This window comes from Diadema antillarum, unplaced genomic scaffold, assembly GCF_040938485.1.
Source record: "Diadema antillarum isolate AM-2024a unplaced genomic scaffold, OU_Dant_1.0 seq00001203_RagTag, whole genome shotgun sequence".
NCBI lineage: Eukaryota > Metazoa > Echinodermata > Echinoidea > Diadematoida > Diadematidae > Diadema > Diadema antillarum.
Genome location: NW_027271996.1, coordinates 4,185 through 22,439, shown reverse-complemented (window position 1 = coordinate 22,439; position 18,255 = coordinate 4,185). Strand labels below are relative to the sequence as shown.

The 18,255-nt window shown below is 38.3% G+C and overlaps 1 protein-coding gene across 1 annotated transcript in view; it reads left to right on the top strand.

Moving 5' to 3' along the window:
• Nucleotides 1-17,912, top strand: part of LOC139744679 (WD repeat and FYVE domain-containing protein 2-like) — a 29,759-nt gene extending 11,847 nt beyond the window's left edge. Inside the window, exons 3-11 of the mRNA XM_071655103.1 lie at nucleotides 1,972-2,100; nucleotides 3,807-3,957; nucleotides 5,325-5,437; nucleotides 6,432-6,558; nucleotides 10,210-10,315; nucleotides 11,689-11,790; nucleotides 12,974-13,104; nucleotides 14,626-14,734; nucleotides 16,867-17,912. Of these exons, the coding sequence (XP_071511204.1) occupies nucleotides 1,972-2,100; nucleotides 3,807-3,957; nucleotides 5,325-5,437; nucleotides 6,432-6,558; nucleotides 10,210-10,315; nucleotides 11,689-11,790; nucleotides 12,974-13,104; nucleotides 14,626-14,734; nucleotides 16,867-16,896 (998 nt within the window). The 3' untranslated portion in view covers nucleotides 16,897-17,912. The remainder of the gene's footprint in view (nucleotides 1-1,971; nucleotides 2,101-3,806; nucleotides 3,958-5,324; nucleotides 5,438-6,431; nucleotides 6,559-10,209; nucleotides 10,316-11,688; nucleotides 11,791-12,973; nucleotides 13,105-14,625; nucleotides 14,735-16,866) is intronic.
• The last annotated feature ends 343 nt before the right edge of the window (nucleotides 17,913-18,255 follow it).

The window sequence follows — 18,255 nt, the reverse complement described above, 5'->3', positions numbered from 1 at the left end:
TTGAACTCTGGCATAACATAATTTTTGCCAGATAATGGCTGGTACGTGCAATGTAGTTTTCATTTTGTACCATTGTAGTTTAAACTTGATCTTGACTGTTTCACTACTTGCCATCTTCAGATTACCGTAATATGCTGTTATTTGCAAATGAAGTGATAGCCATTTTTGCAAGATTTTGTTTTTGCAAATTGACGCTGATGCTAACATACAGTATGCATGGAAACATTTTCATGTGTTGTTACATTTGCAATCCAATTGTGATTCGCGAAATTTGCGAAAATCAAACCCTCGCGAAAATATCAGCTTATACAGTATATATGCAATGTACTAGCAGAAGCTGATGCTTCTCATTTTGTTGTCACGCAAAGTGCTGTTAGCAGGCTGATATGTGTTTTGTGATTAGACCTCGCGTCAGGGAAAGACCCAACACAAAGCACTCTGAGAGCGCAGACCTTTGCCAAGCAGAGCTCATTTCCACCGATGATCTTGCTCTTCCACAGAGATCAGTGATTTCCACCCATACGTACTAGTATGCATGCTGAAAAATTGCCCAATTTCCCAATATAGAAGCATTTGTTACGTCATAAACTTTGCACGGCGCGCCTTACCCTAACAGAAACTAGAGCACGCACGTTAGTGCGCGTATAAAAACCTAAAAAATGCCCAGCTTGAACTCCCAAGTTTATTGACCCTGCCTGCCAAAATATGAAAAATCCTTCATAAAATCCATAAAAATTTCTGGATCACTACAAAAATTTAGTCATCTGTTCCTTGTGCCATTCTCACCCTTTCCTGCAAGTTTCATCTAAATCCGTACACTAATTTTTGAGTTATTTTGCACACAGACAAACAAACAAACAAACGAACAAACAAACGGTAATGAAAACATAACCTCCTCCCCTGGCGGAGGTAATAAATGTGAATGTGAGTACTGGTAAGTACTCAGCAAAACCAATCCCATGACCCTCATGTGATATAATTACATGTTGGATAGCATACAAGTATGAACTTTAATAAATCAAGATGCATTGACTTTAATTTAAAGGAAACCCAAACCCAAAGAGAAATGTGGATTGTGTGAAAGCAGCAACATTAGTAGAACATATCAGTGAAAGTTTGAGGAAAATCGGACAATCGATGCAAAAGTTCAGAATTTTTTGAGTTTTTGTGTTGGAACCACTGGATGAGGAGACTACCGGTACTTGAGTTTATAACATCATGTGTGGACAATTATAAAGAAAGTATAAAGAAAATTAAACATGATTTAACTTTTCTAGCATAATGAAAGAGCACTTGACTCACCACTTTCAGAAAGCAGGGGGAATACTTACTACCCTTGTAAGTTGCATGTCAGTATCAAGTTGATGGAATTTGTAATTTTCATGAAAAATGATTTTTTGTGGAATTCCCTTTATATTTTCTTTATATTGTTGTCCACACATGACGTCATAAACTCTAGTAGTCTCCTCATCCAGCAGTTCCAACACCAAAACTCAAAAAATTCATAACTTTTGCATCGATTGTCCGATTTTCCTCAAACTTTTACTGATGTGTTCTACTAATGTTGCTGCTTTCACTCAATGCACATTTCTCTTTGGGGTTTGCAGAGCAAATTATGTGATGCACAGAATGGCGTACATTCTTTGAAAATCGGCTACAAAATTTGTTATTTTTGTGTAAGAAATTTCATCAAATTTACAAAAATGCTCTAGGCATATCTGAATAAAAAAATGCCTTCCTCTTGCACCATTCACCATATCAGTACTCAACCTAATCATGTATGCTCACAGTTTGTAAACTTTCTCTTGGTGTGCCAGATGGTTACAAGTAAGGACATTTTTAACGCTGATAAAAGACAGAATTCATTTTCATACAGAATGCCTCAAAGTGGATATGTCATGTTGCTTACTGTTTTTAGTTTTCTTTCTTTTTTGTTTACAAGTTTGTTTGCTTTCTTTTTCCATGTCATAGGCCCAGCCACTTCCATGGAGTTCAGTAGTGAGACGCGACGAATCTTCGTTGGGCAGGACAATGGCGTCATCTCCGAATTCTCCCTGTCAGAGGACTACAATAGACTTCTCTTTAGAAGAGATTACTCTGGTATGGTACTCCAAAGAGATCCAGGCACAAATGTCTGACTCTATACACTGTAACATTATAAAGATTGTCCAGTTGTTAATGCTCTAGGCATAGGAACTCTATTTATAACGTATCATTTGTACAGGGATGTGTACATTTTGTACATTGGTGCAAAATGCTATTGGCACATGGTACATCAAAATTTCAATCTTAACCTGTTGAGGACAGATTGATTTTGCTACAACACACATTTCCCATAGACACCTGCCCAAGTACAGTTGTATACTCGGGACTTGTCTTCAGTGGGTTAAAACTGTATTATTTGATTTATGAAAGCATGTGCCCTTTGTAAAGAAATATCTGTTAACTATATGTGACCGTGCACCTCAAAACGAACATAAAGTCGCACACACTGATTTTGCGTGAGGACTGAAAATAAGTGAAATGGGTCAACCTAGCCGAACTTGACTTTTTCATATTTTCTGAAAGAGCGGGTCTTCTTTTACATTATGCTAAAATTTGGTATCATAAAACGGGCAGGAAAGTGTGTTTTTTTAGCAGTTTATCTCAAACATTTTTGGTAGAATAGTGTGAATAGGTGTGTCTTTAGAATCCCTTTTTCATTTCTGAAAAACCTTGTCCACACTCTTCACTTTCAACTCTAATAACTTTTGAAAGGATAGTGCTACTGCTTTGAAAGTTGGCATTAATTATGGACAGAATGTGTTAATGAGACATGCTTTATTTCTGTGTAATCTGATAATCCCTTCATTGTTGTTACTCTGGTGGTTTACTTCCTGTTTTTTGTCCCATTCATCGCACAGCCAGCACGGTTTGGTAAAGATTAAGCGCTTGAATAGACACTGTACTTCAGAGCCTCTTTTCTCAGTTCACACTTTTCCTGAGTTTGTGCTTTCTTTCCAATATATATAGATACATAGCTGTAGGTTAGGAGAGTCCATTTGATTTGAGTTATACATCATTTTAAAGCTTAAAGTCTGCTCTTTCAGAATATGGTCTTAACTAAAAATTCATGTCTGGCGACTTTTTGTTTGTTTTGAGGTGCAGGATCACATATACAATACTTAAGTGTGTATCAGATACAGGTTACCTATATGCACACTCTCGCATTACGTGAATGCATATCTGATAGTGGTTTCATTCTTGATCCTGTCTTGAATTGTATAATCAAGTGATGAATGAAGTGCATTGAGTTGCCTAGTAGATGTTATAAATGACCATCTGTTAACAGGAGAAACTCACATTTCATAGTATCAGTAGGTAGTGAATACAGTTATCAAAAGATATCATGTGTTCATTTTATTGGGTATGTACTGTACATACTGTATGAAGGACCACTGGTTCATTGTTTGTGTGAATCAGAGCTACATGTACATGTATATTCTTTTAGAGAATTAATAGACCTGTTTCTCACTCGTATGGCAAGCCTTTAGATTCAGAATATGGAAATACTTCTGAATTTTAAGGTAATTTGAGCTTGGACACTTGCCTGTTTAGTACTGAATGCCATCTTTTGACAAGACTTGACAAAGGATAATAAATAAGTGAAACAAAACCAGATGAAGAGTTTCTCTGATGGTCACATGTGGTTAAAATGTGCGTGACCTAAAAATAGAATGACAAAAAAGAAAAAAATTGTACTCAGAGTATGTTAACCTTTCATGTTTATAAAACATATATGACAATTCTTTTCTTGTATGTGGCAGCACATTCCAACATGGTCACAGGCATTGTGTTCTCGCTGATTGCCGAGTTCGTGCTGAGTGTGGGGCGGGACAAGTTCTTCCAGTGGCACTGCAGTGAGACAGGGCGGAGACTCGGCGGCTTCCGACTGGAGGCCTGGGGCACGGCAATCCAGTATCCTTTGAGATCCTAGGACTCCAACACTGCGTGGTCAAACAGTGACCGTCTCTTGCCTGGCGTTCAGACGATCCCCCTCTTCGCAGGGAGAGAGGGAGAGATCTTATCTTTTTTACGATCGACCGTCCACACGTGTCTTGAAATCCCCCGCTGAATGGGAGACAAATCACGGGTGGTGGTTTCAGCTGTGTCGTAGGTCACCGTACAAAATGGCATTTTGAGCATGCGCACTTACGAGGAAAACAGCTGCGCGCCCTGTCCCCCGCCAGAATTTGTTGCCGGGCTCGACAAGCTTTCCTGGGGAGCGGGGAATCTCCCACCAAGCGTCCGCACGATGGGATTGCCGGGGGATGTCTTGGCAAACGGGAGATTCCCCTCGAAGCGGGAGATCGTCTGAACGCAGGGTTGGTGTACCATGTCGTGACATCCGATACTGTGGTCTTATTATCAGTTTGTAGCTACGGTTGATACATGTATGATGGCCTTGACTCATATTTGACAACTGATATTTTTGCAAGCCAAGATCACCTTCACTTGAGGCTGTGCTTTTCGTTTGGTTAATTTCCTGAAAGTGTGACATTGTTTTCTGGTTCACAGGCTTATTTGTAGATTTACCCTTTAAATTCAGATTGGAGAAGATCTGTAACTTGAGTACTGAGGTGACCCAAAGACAACTCTGAAATGAGTATAAAAGTTTATGGTCTTCGAGAACAACATTTAGGTCTTGATATTCTATTCAGGTATTCAAGGGGGAAAAAAAAAGAAACAGAGCACACAATGCGTTTTGTGTGGATTTGTTCAAGACAGATCCCATACTTGTAGTGTTTTGGCAGCAATTGTTCAGTAAAAGCATATAATGCAATCAACTGGACTAGTGTAGGAAGCACTTTAATGTTTTCCTATCTTCGTTCCAGACAAATCGCCAAGATGTACTATGATAGACCTATTTTGGGAATAAATGCGAGATGGTGGAGTCATACCAGCAACATTTTTAGTTTGAGATCTGACATTTTACTATGAATTCCCTCACTTTAATACTTACATTGTAATTCTCTCTTACCAGTATTCTTTCCATGTATTGTGCCATGTTCCTGAATTTGCACATACAGTATGTCTTGATTTCCCTATCGATCTTAACGCACAAATCTTGAAATGAACATTTGATGAATAGGGAAGGTGCGATCTTCATAATTGCAATTAGAATGTCTTTGTCTAAATTTATGCAGAATGTCTGTCTGACATAACGGTCAAGTTTTGGACAGAATTAACTGAATGGTCAAAAAAAGGCTTGGTGGCATTTAGCCTTATGTGTGTGGGGATTTGAAGGGTCAGCCTTCCTTAACTTGGCGGTGTCTGAAATAAAGGTTTGACGAAGACTCCCGGCATGCGTTTGTGGCCGACTACTCTGGCCAGATCACCGTACTGAGAGTTGGAGACAACGACCATCAGGTCATCACCACCTTACAAGGGCATTCAGGTACAGAAGGCTTTTTACTGTCTGTTAGAGGTATTTTATAACTTGAAGGGGAAAATTCCCATGAAAATTCAAATTAGTTTGTGTGAGTAGAAGCAGAAAAGAATCAGAACACGACAGTGAAAATTTTAGCAGATTCTGATGAAAACTATTAAAGTCATAATTTTTTTTAAAAGTTGTGATATCAATCAAGCACAAATTGGCATCTCTGTGATGTGGCATGTGATGAGATCACCTTCCATTTGCTCTTTGCATATAATTCCATAGAATCTCTTTTTTTTCCTTATCTATGATAGAATATAAACCCCCCCAAAAAACAAACAAACAAACAAAAAACAACAGATGCATACAGAAGTTGTATGTGTAAAGAATATTTACAGTGACCATAAAATTGTAAAGGGTGAATGAACAATTGGCAATATACTTGATGAAACAATGAAATTTATCATTTTATGATACAGAGCAAATGGGGGATGAGCTCATGTATGGCATCACAGAATTGCCAATTTGTTTTTGGTTGATCACAACTTCAAGACAATCTTAACTGCCCAGTTTTCATTAAAATTTGCTCAAACTTTCACTGCCTGTTCCTCTAGTTTTCCTGCGTATATTCACACTTGTAAACAAATTTCCAGGGTGGACTTCCCCTTGAAATTACAGCTACCGGTAATTCTCCCCTCCCCTTCTTTCAAAAGTGATGGATTTTTGGCTTTGTGAATTGCAGATTTGTCAATTTAATTCGGAGATGGCTGTCTTCCTTAGCACAAGTCATTCATCATTCCTAAATAACTAAGCTTTGATTATCCTAGATGATCAAGGATTTACCCTGTAGTGTTGTAACAGAATTTTTTTTTCCCCTGTTGTTCAGAAAGCCACTGCGCCATGAGAAATACCAATGAAGCAATTTACATGCATAACTGTGTGTGTAATGTACGAGTATTTCTTCATTTTTTACGTTGGAAGTACAATGTGTTTCGGTCTTGCTTATCATCTGCAGGCAGCATCAGATGCCTAACATGGGACAGAGAAAAGAAGCTCCTCTTTTCCGGCAGCTTTGACCAGTCAATAATAGCCTGGGACATTGGTGGACGGAAAGGGACAGCGTATGAGCTGCAGGGACACCTGTAAGTGACAGAATGTTTGTTTGTTTGTTTATTTTTTAATCTTTTGCTGTGCTGTTCAGCAGTGGCTTGAATGCTTTGTAGACTCTTTTTTTTTTTGTATAAGAAGTGTTGTCAGTGTGTTGAAGACATCAGTTCAGAGATGTTGCTTTTCTTTCCTTATGCTTTTTTTTAAGGCACTGTTCAAGCTTTTTTGTGTGGCATATCACTAGGAGGCATTTATCAAGACAGATGTGACTGTACATTTCCCAAGATAGCTCTGAATTTGTAGCAATGATTGAAATTCTAATGGCAAGTGATGTGTACATCAGAGTTGAAGTCGGGTTGTTGAGTTGGTTTACGCTGCGTGAGAAGACATACTGCTTGCCATTTCATGTTTTAATCATATTCAAATCCTGAAATTGCTCTTTGTAAATGAACGTTTTATAATTGTTCTTTTCCATCAGTATCCTATAACTTGTGTCATTGTGTGTATGCAGTGTTGTTTGTTTAGTAGTGTGCGTTCTTCACATAGTTTTCTTTTTACCCATTGTGTATGTTATATGAGACTTATTCATTTACCTGTATCTGAATAAAAAAGTGAAATGAACTCATCTTCAACAACAATGATTGGAACCCCGTCTCCCTCCACTACCATCACCAACAGAAATGTAAACCTTGGCCTTTCACCTTAACTTCTCTTATCTTAGTTAACAGCACCTGAGTAAGCTTTATAGCTTGCTGTCCCAGTCATGCGACGTAGTTGCTGACTCATTCGTCGCTACATGTGATAATCTCGCTGACGTGTAGGAATGTTTCAAGAAGACTCTTTGTTTGATCCTTGTGTGATTGTTTATGTTACCACGAAGACAAAATTGATGTCTAGTCAGGTTTCCTGTGATTTTTTTTTTTTTTTTTAAAGTTTGTGTGTATGTATAATTTTTAACATGCGCCCTCCTATTGAATCTCCTGTTTTCAAGCAATATGGCTTTTAAAGGACAAATCCACCCAAATATTATGTGGATTGAGTGAATGCACCAATATTAGTGCAGAATTCAACATTTTCATATTCATACAATGGAATTCATCTTTTTTTTTAGTAATTCAAGGAAAAAGCCCTTGACTTACTTTTTTCAGAAAGCAGGTGGAACAATATTACCCTACAATATGTGTCTGTTACATTTATCATAAAAACTGAAATTTAGTGAATTGTATTGTTATATTTTCATTGTGTCATTGCCCTGCAGTGATATCCCAAAGCGATGTATGGGTAATCTTCTCAGCCAATCATGGCAGCACTTAAACTTAAAGGGAACGCAAACCCAAAGAGCAATGTGGATTGAATAAAAGCATTACTATTTATAGAACACATCAGTGAAAGTTTGAGGAAAATCGGACAATCGATGCAGAAGTTATGAATTTTTAAAGTTTTGGTGCTGGAACCACTGGATGAGGAGACTACTAGAGGTTATGACGTATGAGTGGACAACAATACAAAGAAAATATAAAAGGAATTCCACAAAAAAAAATCACTTTTATAGCAAAATGAAAGAGTACTTGACTAACCGCTTTCAGAAAACGGGGGAATAAGTGCTACCCCTAACATATGTCAGTATCAAGTTGATGGAATGTGTAATTTTCATGAAAAATGAATTTCTATTGAATTCCCTTTATATTTTCTTCATGTTGTAGTCCTCTCATACGTCATAACCTCTAGTAGTCTCCTTACCCAGCAGTTCCAACACCAAAACTTTAAAAATTCATAACTTTTGCATCGATTGCCCGATTTTCTTCAAACTTTCACTGATGTGTTCTACTAATGTTACTGCTTTCACTCAATCCACGTTGCTCTTTGGGTTTACTTTCCCTTTAAACAAATTCATAATCTTTGAAAGGATTTTCTGATTTTCCTCAATCTTCACTCATGCCTTCTACTAATATTGCTACATTTACTAAATCCAAACATACCTGTATTTGAACGAACTTGTCCTTTGATATTTCAGCCGTCTCTGCAAGCCACCATTTTGCAAGCCTTAACCCGTTGAGGACGAGTCCCGAGTATACTTGTGCAGTGGTCTATGGGAAATGCGTGTTGTAACAAAATCAGTCCGTCCTCAACGGGTTAAAACAGTGCATCAGTTTTGTGGTTTTATTCTGCAGTTTTGATAAATTGCAGCCCGGAAGGCCAAATCAAAGGAGTAATTACATGAACGAGTCACCAATGTGCTCAGCATGCATATGAGGAATCTATAGCACTTAACATTTGTAATTGTTCTGTCATACATAAAACATTATGCAATTTCATCTATCATGCATGTAACTATAAAAGCTGCTTTTGTAGTCCAGTGAAATATTGCCAGTAATGGCTGTTTCCACCCATGGAATAATCATTTTGAAATGAAAGCTTTACTGTGTGATGATCAGGTGACTGTTCTAGCTGCCCTTTCAACATTTTAGTATCATAGCTGTGTATTTCAAAGAGACAATGCTACTAATTGCAACTCTCCCCATCGCATATAACTGTCAACACTAAAAAGGTGGCAGTGCTATCTCATTTCTGTAACAATGTGCCAACAACACTGTGAGCTCTTTCTGATCATACGCAAAAAACATGGGGCACTTTGTCGGGTGAGAATGATAATATCCTTAAAGGACAAGTTCACCTTCATAAACATAAGGATTGAGAGAATGTAGCAATATTAGTAGAACACATCATTGAAAGTTTGAGGAAAATTGGACAATCCGTTCAAAAGTTATGAATTTTTGAAGTTTTTGTTCAGTAACCGCTGGATGAGAAGACTACTGCAGTGTGTGAATAACTTAGATGTCACATGCGTACAACAATATAAGGAAAAAGAGAATTTCACAAAATTTCATCTTTTGCAAAAAGTACACATTCCCTCGACTCGTTACCGACAAATGTTATGGGTAATATTATTCCCCCTGCCTTTAGAAAGAGTCAAGTCAAGTGCTCTTTTATTATGCGAAAAAAAGTGAAAATATGTTTAATTTTCTTTACATTTTCTTTATACTGTTGTACGCATATGACTCACAAGCTGTAGTAGTCTCCTCATCCAGCGGTTCCAACACAAAAATTTTAAAAATTCATAACTTTTGCATCGATTGTCCAATTTTCCTCAAACTTTCACTGATGTGTTCTACTAATATTGTTGCATTCTCTCAATCCTTATGTTTATGAAGGTGAACTTGTCCTTTAAAGTGCCTTAAACACTATGGCTTGAGTGGCAATTTTTAAAACACCCTTTATGACGACTTATTCTCTTTCTCCAAACTACATTGTAGATTTTCTCAGCAATTGTTACGTGTGTATACAGATAGAAATATCTAGTTATGATATTTGAAAAAGCATTTCTCTCGTGAAGTTATAGTCATGATAAAAAGAGAAAAATTAGGTGGCGTTACGGCATATTATATGCTCTGCCCATGCGTGACGCACAGTAATCGAACATTACGGGAAGTGCACAAGTAAACACAGAAAGTATGGCCCAGTTAGACCGCCACTTGTTGCGCGTGGGTGTGTAAGATCACTGCATTCATTTGCACATACAGTGTACAGACCCGACCAGTAGGGACAAAATGTTTACATTTATACGCGATAGGAAGAATGTACCACTGTACTATCTGTTTCGTTTGTTTGGGGTTTTTTTTGTACAGAGGTAAAGTGGATGCGATCTGCTACTGCGGGCGTAGCAGGCACCTGATATCTGGAGGCGATGATGCCAGGATTGTAGTCTGGGACATGGATGAGAGAAGGAAAGAGGTAGGAGCCCTTTCTCTTTGGAATACAGACACTTTGTACAACGCAATGCAGTTGTTTCCCTTTCAGTAAAAAACAAAAAGCAAAAAAACAAAAAACAAAACAAAACAAAGAAAAGAAAAGAACCAGATAGAAACACGAGCAACTCCTGTTTCCTTTTTCTTTTTTTTCTTTTCTCCCAGCAGGTTTTTTTTCTTTTCTTTTCTTTTTCTGTGTGTGGAAAGGATGTACTAATGTGCCTGTCTACCAGTATTTAAAAACCTGAATTTAACTTCTTTGTGAATCAATGGCTGAGTCTCAAAAATTTGGTTATCTAATTGTGTTCTAGCATGACCTGTTGGGGGTATGATTTCATGCTTATTCCACACAAGAGTGATATACTCATTGCCAGATGTTTGTATGTTTTGCTAAAAATAAAGATTGAAGGTGAAATATAAAAAATCTTGCAAGAACAGTGAAATTTGTCAGATTATAAAGTGACATACTAGGCAATCATTTTGTGATACAAATATGCAAATAATTTTTTTTTTTAATTTATTAGACCTAGATACAAAGATGCAAAAAGCTCTTTCATTCATCTGTGTGACTCAAATCATAGCCTTCCACAAAGAAGTTTATCATGATTTTATGATTGTGGAGAAACCAATTGTCTAGCTTTTGCTCTTTGTGGTCAAAGCTAAAGTTTCAGTGGGTAACATTATGCTACACTGAGGTAAAACAAGAAAACTTCACAAAGCAAAAGTGTCCAACATGTCAAGTTTTTACTTTCAAGTGCATGCAATGCCAGGGAATGCCTGTTTTCAATGTGACTTTAGTTTGTGGTATGAATGGTCAAACGTGCTTAAGTGACCACCTGTTTATAAAGAGCACCAGTGTATTATTAAAGGTTCCCTGAAATACAAATGCATGTTGATTTGTGTTCATTTATGATACCCTCAACATCTCTTTTGCAGTAAAACGAATATCTAGAAACTCATTCCCTCACCATGTCTTAACTGTTAGTCACATTGATATCACAGAGACATGCAAGTTATGCTGAGTCGAGGGGAAAGTGCATTCCAATATCTTTTGCTAAACATATCAGTACTTGAGCAATGATTGGCAGATGAGGTCACAACAGGAATTTGCTTGGAAGGATTTTTGTGAGCGTATCCAAGTAATCTGAAGAAAAATAGAAGAAAAATTATTTAAAGACATACAACTGTAGAATGTTTCTAGATATTCGTTTCACTGCAAAAGTGATGTTGAGGGTATCATAAATCAACACAAATCAACATTCATTTGGATTTCAGGGAACCCTTAAGAGAGAGAGAAAGATATTCATTTTTTGGTATCCAGTCCTAGGGATGTGACAGCAATTTTGTCAAATCCTACAGACTCCCGACTGGCACGAGAGTGATGTGTGTGAAAAGTGCGGCGATCCCTTCTTCTGGAACTTCAAGGAAATGTGGGAAAAGAAGACAATTGGGGTCAGACAGGTAAAAAAGAAAACTCTTCTTTCACTCTTTATTCACTCATCCATCCATCCAACCATCTATCCACTCATTCATTTATTCATTTGTGCATTCATTCATTCATCCATTTATTCATCCATTTATTCATCCATTCATTCATTCATTCACTCATTCATTCATTCATTCACTCACTCACTCACTCACTAATTCATTCATTCGTTCGTTCGTTCGTTCGTTCGTTCGTTCGTTCGTTCGTTCGTTCGTTCGTTCGTTCGTTCGTTCGTTCGTTCGTTCGTTCGTTCGTTCGTTCGTTCGTTCGTTCGTTCATTCATTCATTCGTTCATTCCTATCAAAGATTTGTCATATTTCCGTCCATGTCTTGAGGTTTCATGTGCAATGGACTTTGGACATTACCATGTCACAGTGGCAACGCAAAAAAAAAAAGATCAAAACAATTGCAATGACAGGTTGCAGTTTTGTGTAAAGAGTTACAATTAGCATTGTTCTTTTTATTCCATGGATTGAAGGTTTTGTAGTGCCTTAGAATAATGGATGTTCCGTTCCATTTTTTTTTTTTATTGTGTTGAGGTTTTTATTGTGAAGCATGTGAGTCTTTGTCATAGGATATTAGGGAGACCTCTGCGAAGCTAGATAAGGTGTCATTCTCCAGGAAATTGTGAAGCCCTTGTCTAGTGAGTAAACTGCAATAGTGTTTGTTCTAACCAGAGTAAAAAGTGATATCACACACTGAGTATGACCTTGTAGTTAAAATTTGTAGTGACTGGGTACAAGTATATGTAGAAAAGCTCTATTTTCTCTTTGTAGCACAGAAGGCATTTCACTTTGAAGGGAATACTCTAAAACCAGAAACATTGGCAGCATGAAACTTTGATAGATTAAATTCGAGGGCCTTTTTCGCAGCGTGTTTTGTGAATCGCTGAGCATGAAAGAATTAAGAGTATACTACATATACTGGATTGTGTAGACAAAAACTTTAGCCTGCATTTTACTTATTTTGTAAATCGTGGCTCCTCGCAAAATTCGCAAGAGTTTCATGCATGTGAACATTTCTGGTTTTTACAGTAAGCGCAGTACAGTGTATGTATAATGGTGTAATCTATGGTGTAGCTTACCAGCTGAAAGCAGTAAACACGTGCCCTATTCAGCTACCAACATGTGAATTTCCTCTCCTCTCTATATCTGACAGCACCACTGCAGGAAGTGTGGCAGAGCTCTGTGCAATGACTGCAGCATGGGCCGGTCCACGTTGCCAGCACTGGGCTTCGAGTTCGAGGTCAGAGTGTGTGAGGAATGCCTGTCGGAAATCACAGACGAAGAGTGAGTTGGCCCAGTCAACCATGTCTCTGTGTGTTGTTGTTGTTGTTGTTTTTTTTTTTTTTGGGGGGGGGGGGTTGGGGGAGGAAGGGGATTGAAGATAAATTAGCCTAGAAAAAATGTTGAAATATCAACATTGTTGAAAATTTTACCGCAGTGTTGTGTATCTCACTATTTAAAGTGGAAACAAAGTTCTGGTAAGGGTGCGAGAACCCATCTTGTACCATTTCATATCTGCTTGCAATATATTGAAAGAGGATCCAGGTTAATTCAGTCTCAGGGACAACTTGGCCCTATTTCAGACAATTGAATTCACATGCAGTTCGTGATTGCCATATTCTATACTTAGGTGCACGCTCACTTTGTATGCGCGCCATAGAGGTTCTTTGATGCGCGCGTTGGATCAACTCCGCCCATAACTGCGACCAGCCAGAACGCGAAGCGCTCTCAAAGTACAACACTGTACAATCCAGAGGGACAACTCGGCCCCGCCGTCAAAGCGAGGCCGAGTTGTCCCGAGTCTGAGTTGGCTTGACCCCAATCAGGTAAGTTCTCCGATGCAAACCTTTTTTGGTTAAAATTTCGCATTTTCATCATTACCCTACAAATATCTTGTTATTACAGCATTATTCCATACATTTCTTAGGCATATGTGTACATTTTGGAGGGAAATTTGATAATTTTCCTGGTGGACCAGATCTATGTTTTGCCTTTAATGTGAAGTTTGGCAGTTGATGTTGAAGTATCTCATTGTGTGTGACCTGTTACGACAATGTTCCTGTCAAGTCACATGCATTGAAAAAAGTGTAAATTAGGTGAACTTTTTAGTGGATTTTGATGTACATGTTAAAGTATTGAAACTTCAGATTCCATCTTTTTTAAAGTCACATGTATTGAAAAAAGTGTAAATTAGGGGATTTGAGTGGACTTTGATCTATGTTAAAGTAGTGAAACTTCAGATTCCATTTTTTTCCTCTAAATTGTTGATTTAGGCAGCATGCTATAAAGAAATTAAAGACCAGTGTTTTGAGTATTTTTATAAGGTTGTTTGTATCTTGAAAATCAGTGAAAGTGAATATGAGTGTACTCTGTATATTTTGCTATCAGTGTCATATATTACGCTGTCATTTGGGAAATTCTGATGTTCGTATAGCATGCGATTACCATTGTGATGAAGCATTTTTGTGGGACAAATATACAAAGGAAAAACAAAAACAAAAACAGCTAAAGACAAGGAGTGTGTTGATCAAAGTCACCGTGTCTAGAATCTCCAGCTGTAATGAAATTTGTGTGTATTTTGCTCTAGTCATTGTGTTGTTATGGGTTCAGAATGAGAAATTGATGTTGCGCATACATTATGTTTGTGAAATTGTTACATGCTTGAAAAATTAGTGGGTACCCGGTAGTGCAATACGATTGCAGTGTTGATTCGGTTGTGTTGTGGGAACTTGCTTGTGAATGAAATGTATGTTTGGAATATTGCTCTGAAAGAGAACCATATCCTCTCCTGCTTTGATTTGACAGTCGAGCCCCGATGGCGTCGTTTCATGAGGCCAAGCACAACATCATCTCAATGCACATCGACGAGGTCAAAGCACAGCTGGTGACGACGGGCGCTGACAAAATCATCAAGGTAATTTATCATCTTTCTTCAGTTCAGATTACAGTTGAACCTCTCGTATCCGGACAAGTGGGGACCAGGGCTCATCCGGATAAGGGATTTGGCCAGATACGCGAGACTCAATGCTTTATACATGTACATATACATACACATGTACTGATGTAGCCCATTGTAGTACCACATGTAGTAATGTGTATACTGCAACCTTTTCATTGTTACACTCAGTAACAGACCCCAATATAGAGGTTCGTGTTTGCAAGAACGAAATCATTTTCTTTTATAAGTTCTTGGGATGATTTACCTAAATAATTATTAAGAAATGTATCAAGTATATGTAATTCATTGTGTTTGTGTAGGAGATCTCAAGGAGTTGGGAATCCCCCTTTCCTCCCGTGATCATTAAAAAAAAAATCACGGCGAGATTGCGTCCGTATAATAGAGAGATCCAGATAAAGGGAGGCCGGATAAGAGAGGTTCAACTGTACTCATTTATTGCACGATTTGAATGATTCACTAAGGCCATCACATGGCATTTACTGTATGTGCATGAATTGCAAATGCAAGATACACCAGAGAAATGAAGTACTGTAAAAGTGGATATTTTCGCGCGACTAATTTTTCGCTCTCGGCCAGGTGAGAAGAGTTTTGCGGAATTTTGATTCCGTGGAATCAAGACATCAACTACTAGAACATATGATGCATCACGCATTACCCCAGGGTACTACGGTACCCCGGGGTACCGTAGTGCCCCGGGGTACCACGTTGTGTAGCGCTACCTCACGTCCACTTGAGGACAGCCGCAGAGAAATGCACGCACTGTGTGTGCGTCTACAGTCATTCCCATGCCACTGCAGGTGATACTATGCATGCATGGTATGCTGTGCTGGCAATATAGCGTGTGCTTCAGTGCGGTGCAGTGGCTAGCGCGCGCTAGCTCCAGCACCAAAATAATTTCCCACTTTTTGGCACCTAGGGTACAACATTTTTTAAAAAATAAATAATTCAACAAAATGGCTGATTTTTATTTGGTACCCCGGGATACCATTTATGTCATCATATGGCAAGCAAAAATATTTGTGTGCTTTTATTTTCGCGCTAGTTTCTGGTTGCGCAAAATGCGCGAAAATTTCAACACCGCAAAAATTTCCACTTTTACAGTATTTGAACAAAATGGTATGTGGGCGTGATAGAAGAGACAATTGAAATGACAAATGATACGTAGACATCAGAAAGCTCACTTCGGGTCATATGTGATTAGAGAAAGCAATATGCTGTGAATGTTGAATATTTCCTGGTGTGAAAATCTTCATGAATTCTGAATTTGGCTAAATTAGCACGGGGTACATTATTGAATAAGAAGATTGGAATGCTTTGGGAGCATTATAGAATATGTGCAGAAATACTCTTATCCAAAGTATTACATACCTTTATGCAAAGATTACTGAAAAATGTCCCATAAAAGAAAAAGGAAAAAAGAGAAATCAATTTACGATAAAATTGTTACATTTACAATAGCATGATTTAAGATATAATGTGCAGATAAGAAACGATAATTATAGAGTCTTGATATGTCATATTTTAGAAGAGAAAAAGGAGGCAATTTATATCAACAATCGATTGCAAAGTAGGATACCAGTTGTCTAGGGTGCAGCATACAATATTTGGCATGGAGGTACATGCCAAGGTGACAGAGCATTTGCTCCTGCGACAATTTCTGTGGTCTCATTTTCTCTAAGAACATAGGGTCTCGGTAAAGGTTGTGATAGGGTTTAAGGTTCATTTTGATTTGAGGATTGGGATTAGGGTTAGGGTTGTGCTTGTGGGTAGAATTTATGTTTGGCTTTAATAGCGTGCAGATATTTTATGGGAGCAGTTGTCTCAGGAGCAGATGTCATGGAACCGTAGTGTATGTTACATTTTGATCCTTCGTTTCAAGTTATCCATTGTCACGTTAGCATGAATGTAGAGAGTAACTTTTTTGTTGTTATACTGAAGGGGGGACGGGGCAATGTGGATCTGATGATTGCAATTTTGCCAACTTGAGGGATACCAAGTCTCATAATAAGTAAGAATGCAGTGTACATATCATCCAGCCTTTGACCGTATTTACTCTCTTTTTTTATCTTTGTTATGTCTCGCGATAGCTCTGGGATATCTCATCGATCATATCCTGAAGGATTGGGCGGAAATGGCGAGAACGGGCGAAACTCTGTCAACGCTTCGAGCACCCCGCCACTGCTATGGCATCTGCAATGATCATACAAGGGATGTGGTTACAATTAACACAAGGACTTTGCATTCTCCGTGCATACACTGTATCTCTTCATAGATTCTGTGCTTGTCACTCAAGTAATGTGGAAATATATATATATAGATATCGTTATTATTTTTTTCTGATGTAAATAATTATGATATAACGTGATTTCGGCACACCTGTTGCAAACGACTTCCATACATCCCTGGCTTCATGACGGTTGTAGCAACTAAGAAAGGTACACAGGTGCACATGGATCATTAGTGGAGTGAACTATATCTCGACGGAAGCAGACTCGACTCTTTTTTTTTCTCTCCTTTTTTTAGGTGATGTATTCTGATACGACTAACTATAGAAGTGAATAGGTTTATCACATGTCCTGCAAGTAGAATGCATAGAAAAAGAATGTGTGTATATAAGTCGTTGGAGTTTTTTAAGCCAATGGGTGGATAGGTCAGTAGCAAGAGTTGTAGGGAAAGTCCCAACTTCCGAGTTCTGCACCTGTAGCACTAACTGACCAAAGTATGATGTATGGTATGTATGTATACTCCAGGCTTAACAACATGTAGGAGTCTAACTCACATGCAGGGGTCTAAGACTTGTTTTCAATGCAAATGTGCTCAGAAGTTTGAAGTTCAAATGTGTGTGATGAGCCTCTCCTAAATTTGATTCGTTTCTTGAAGTGCAAACTCATGACAGAAGAAACTGAAGCTGTCCAAAAATGGCACTGACAATTTACAGAGTGCCATTTGCATTTCTCGTCACTGAACAGGGAGTCAGTGTGATCTTTTAGTATTCTTTTTTACACTTGCTGCTTTGCTGCTACACGTGTTTGCCATGTGCAGATCTGATCGTGGAACCCTGTGCTGGTTTATATGGTACTTTTGGATGAAAATTACCTTTGGTAGGATACCGTTGACCAGATACTGTAAAACGAGGAATGTTTGCGTGCGTTTTGATTTTGCAAATTTCGAGAGAGCCAAGATTCGCGAAATGAAAATGCACATGAATAATGAAAGTTCTTGTCTACACTATACGCATTGAATATTAGAAGCAACTCGCGAAAATTTCATGCCGCGAAAATGGCCGTCGGTTCCAATTCGCGAACATTTCATGTCTTGGCACAATGATCAGCTTTGCAGTGGAGGTGGCACTGTGTTTTGCCAAAGAAAAGAGTCTATTTAGTTTTAAAATGACTGTGTTTTTCACTGTGGTAATCAGAGCTGTATGGAGAGCTGGTAGCCACTTTCTGATGCCTTTAGTAGAAATGCATGAATGA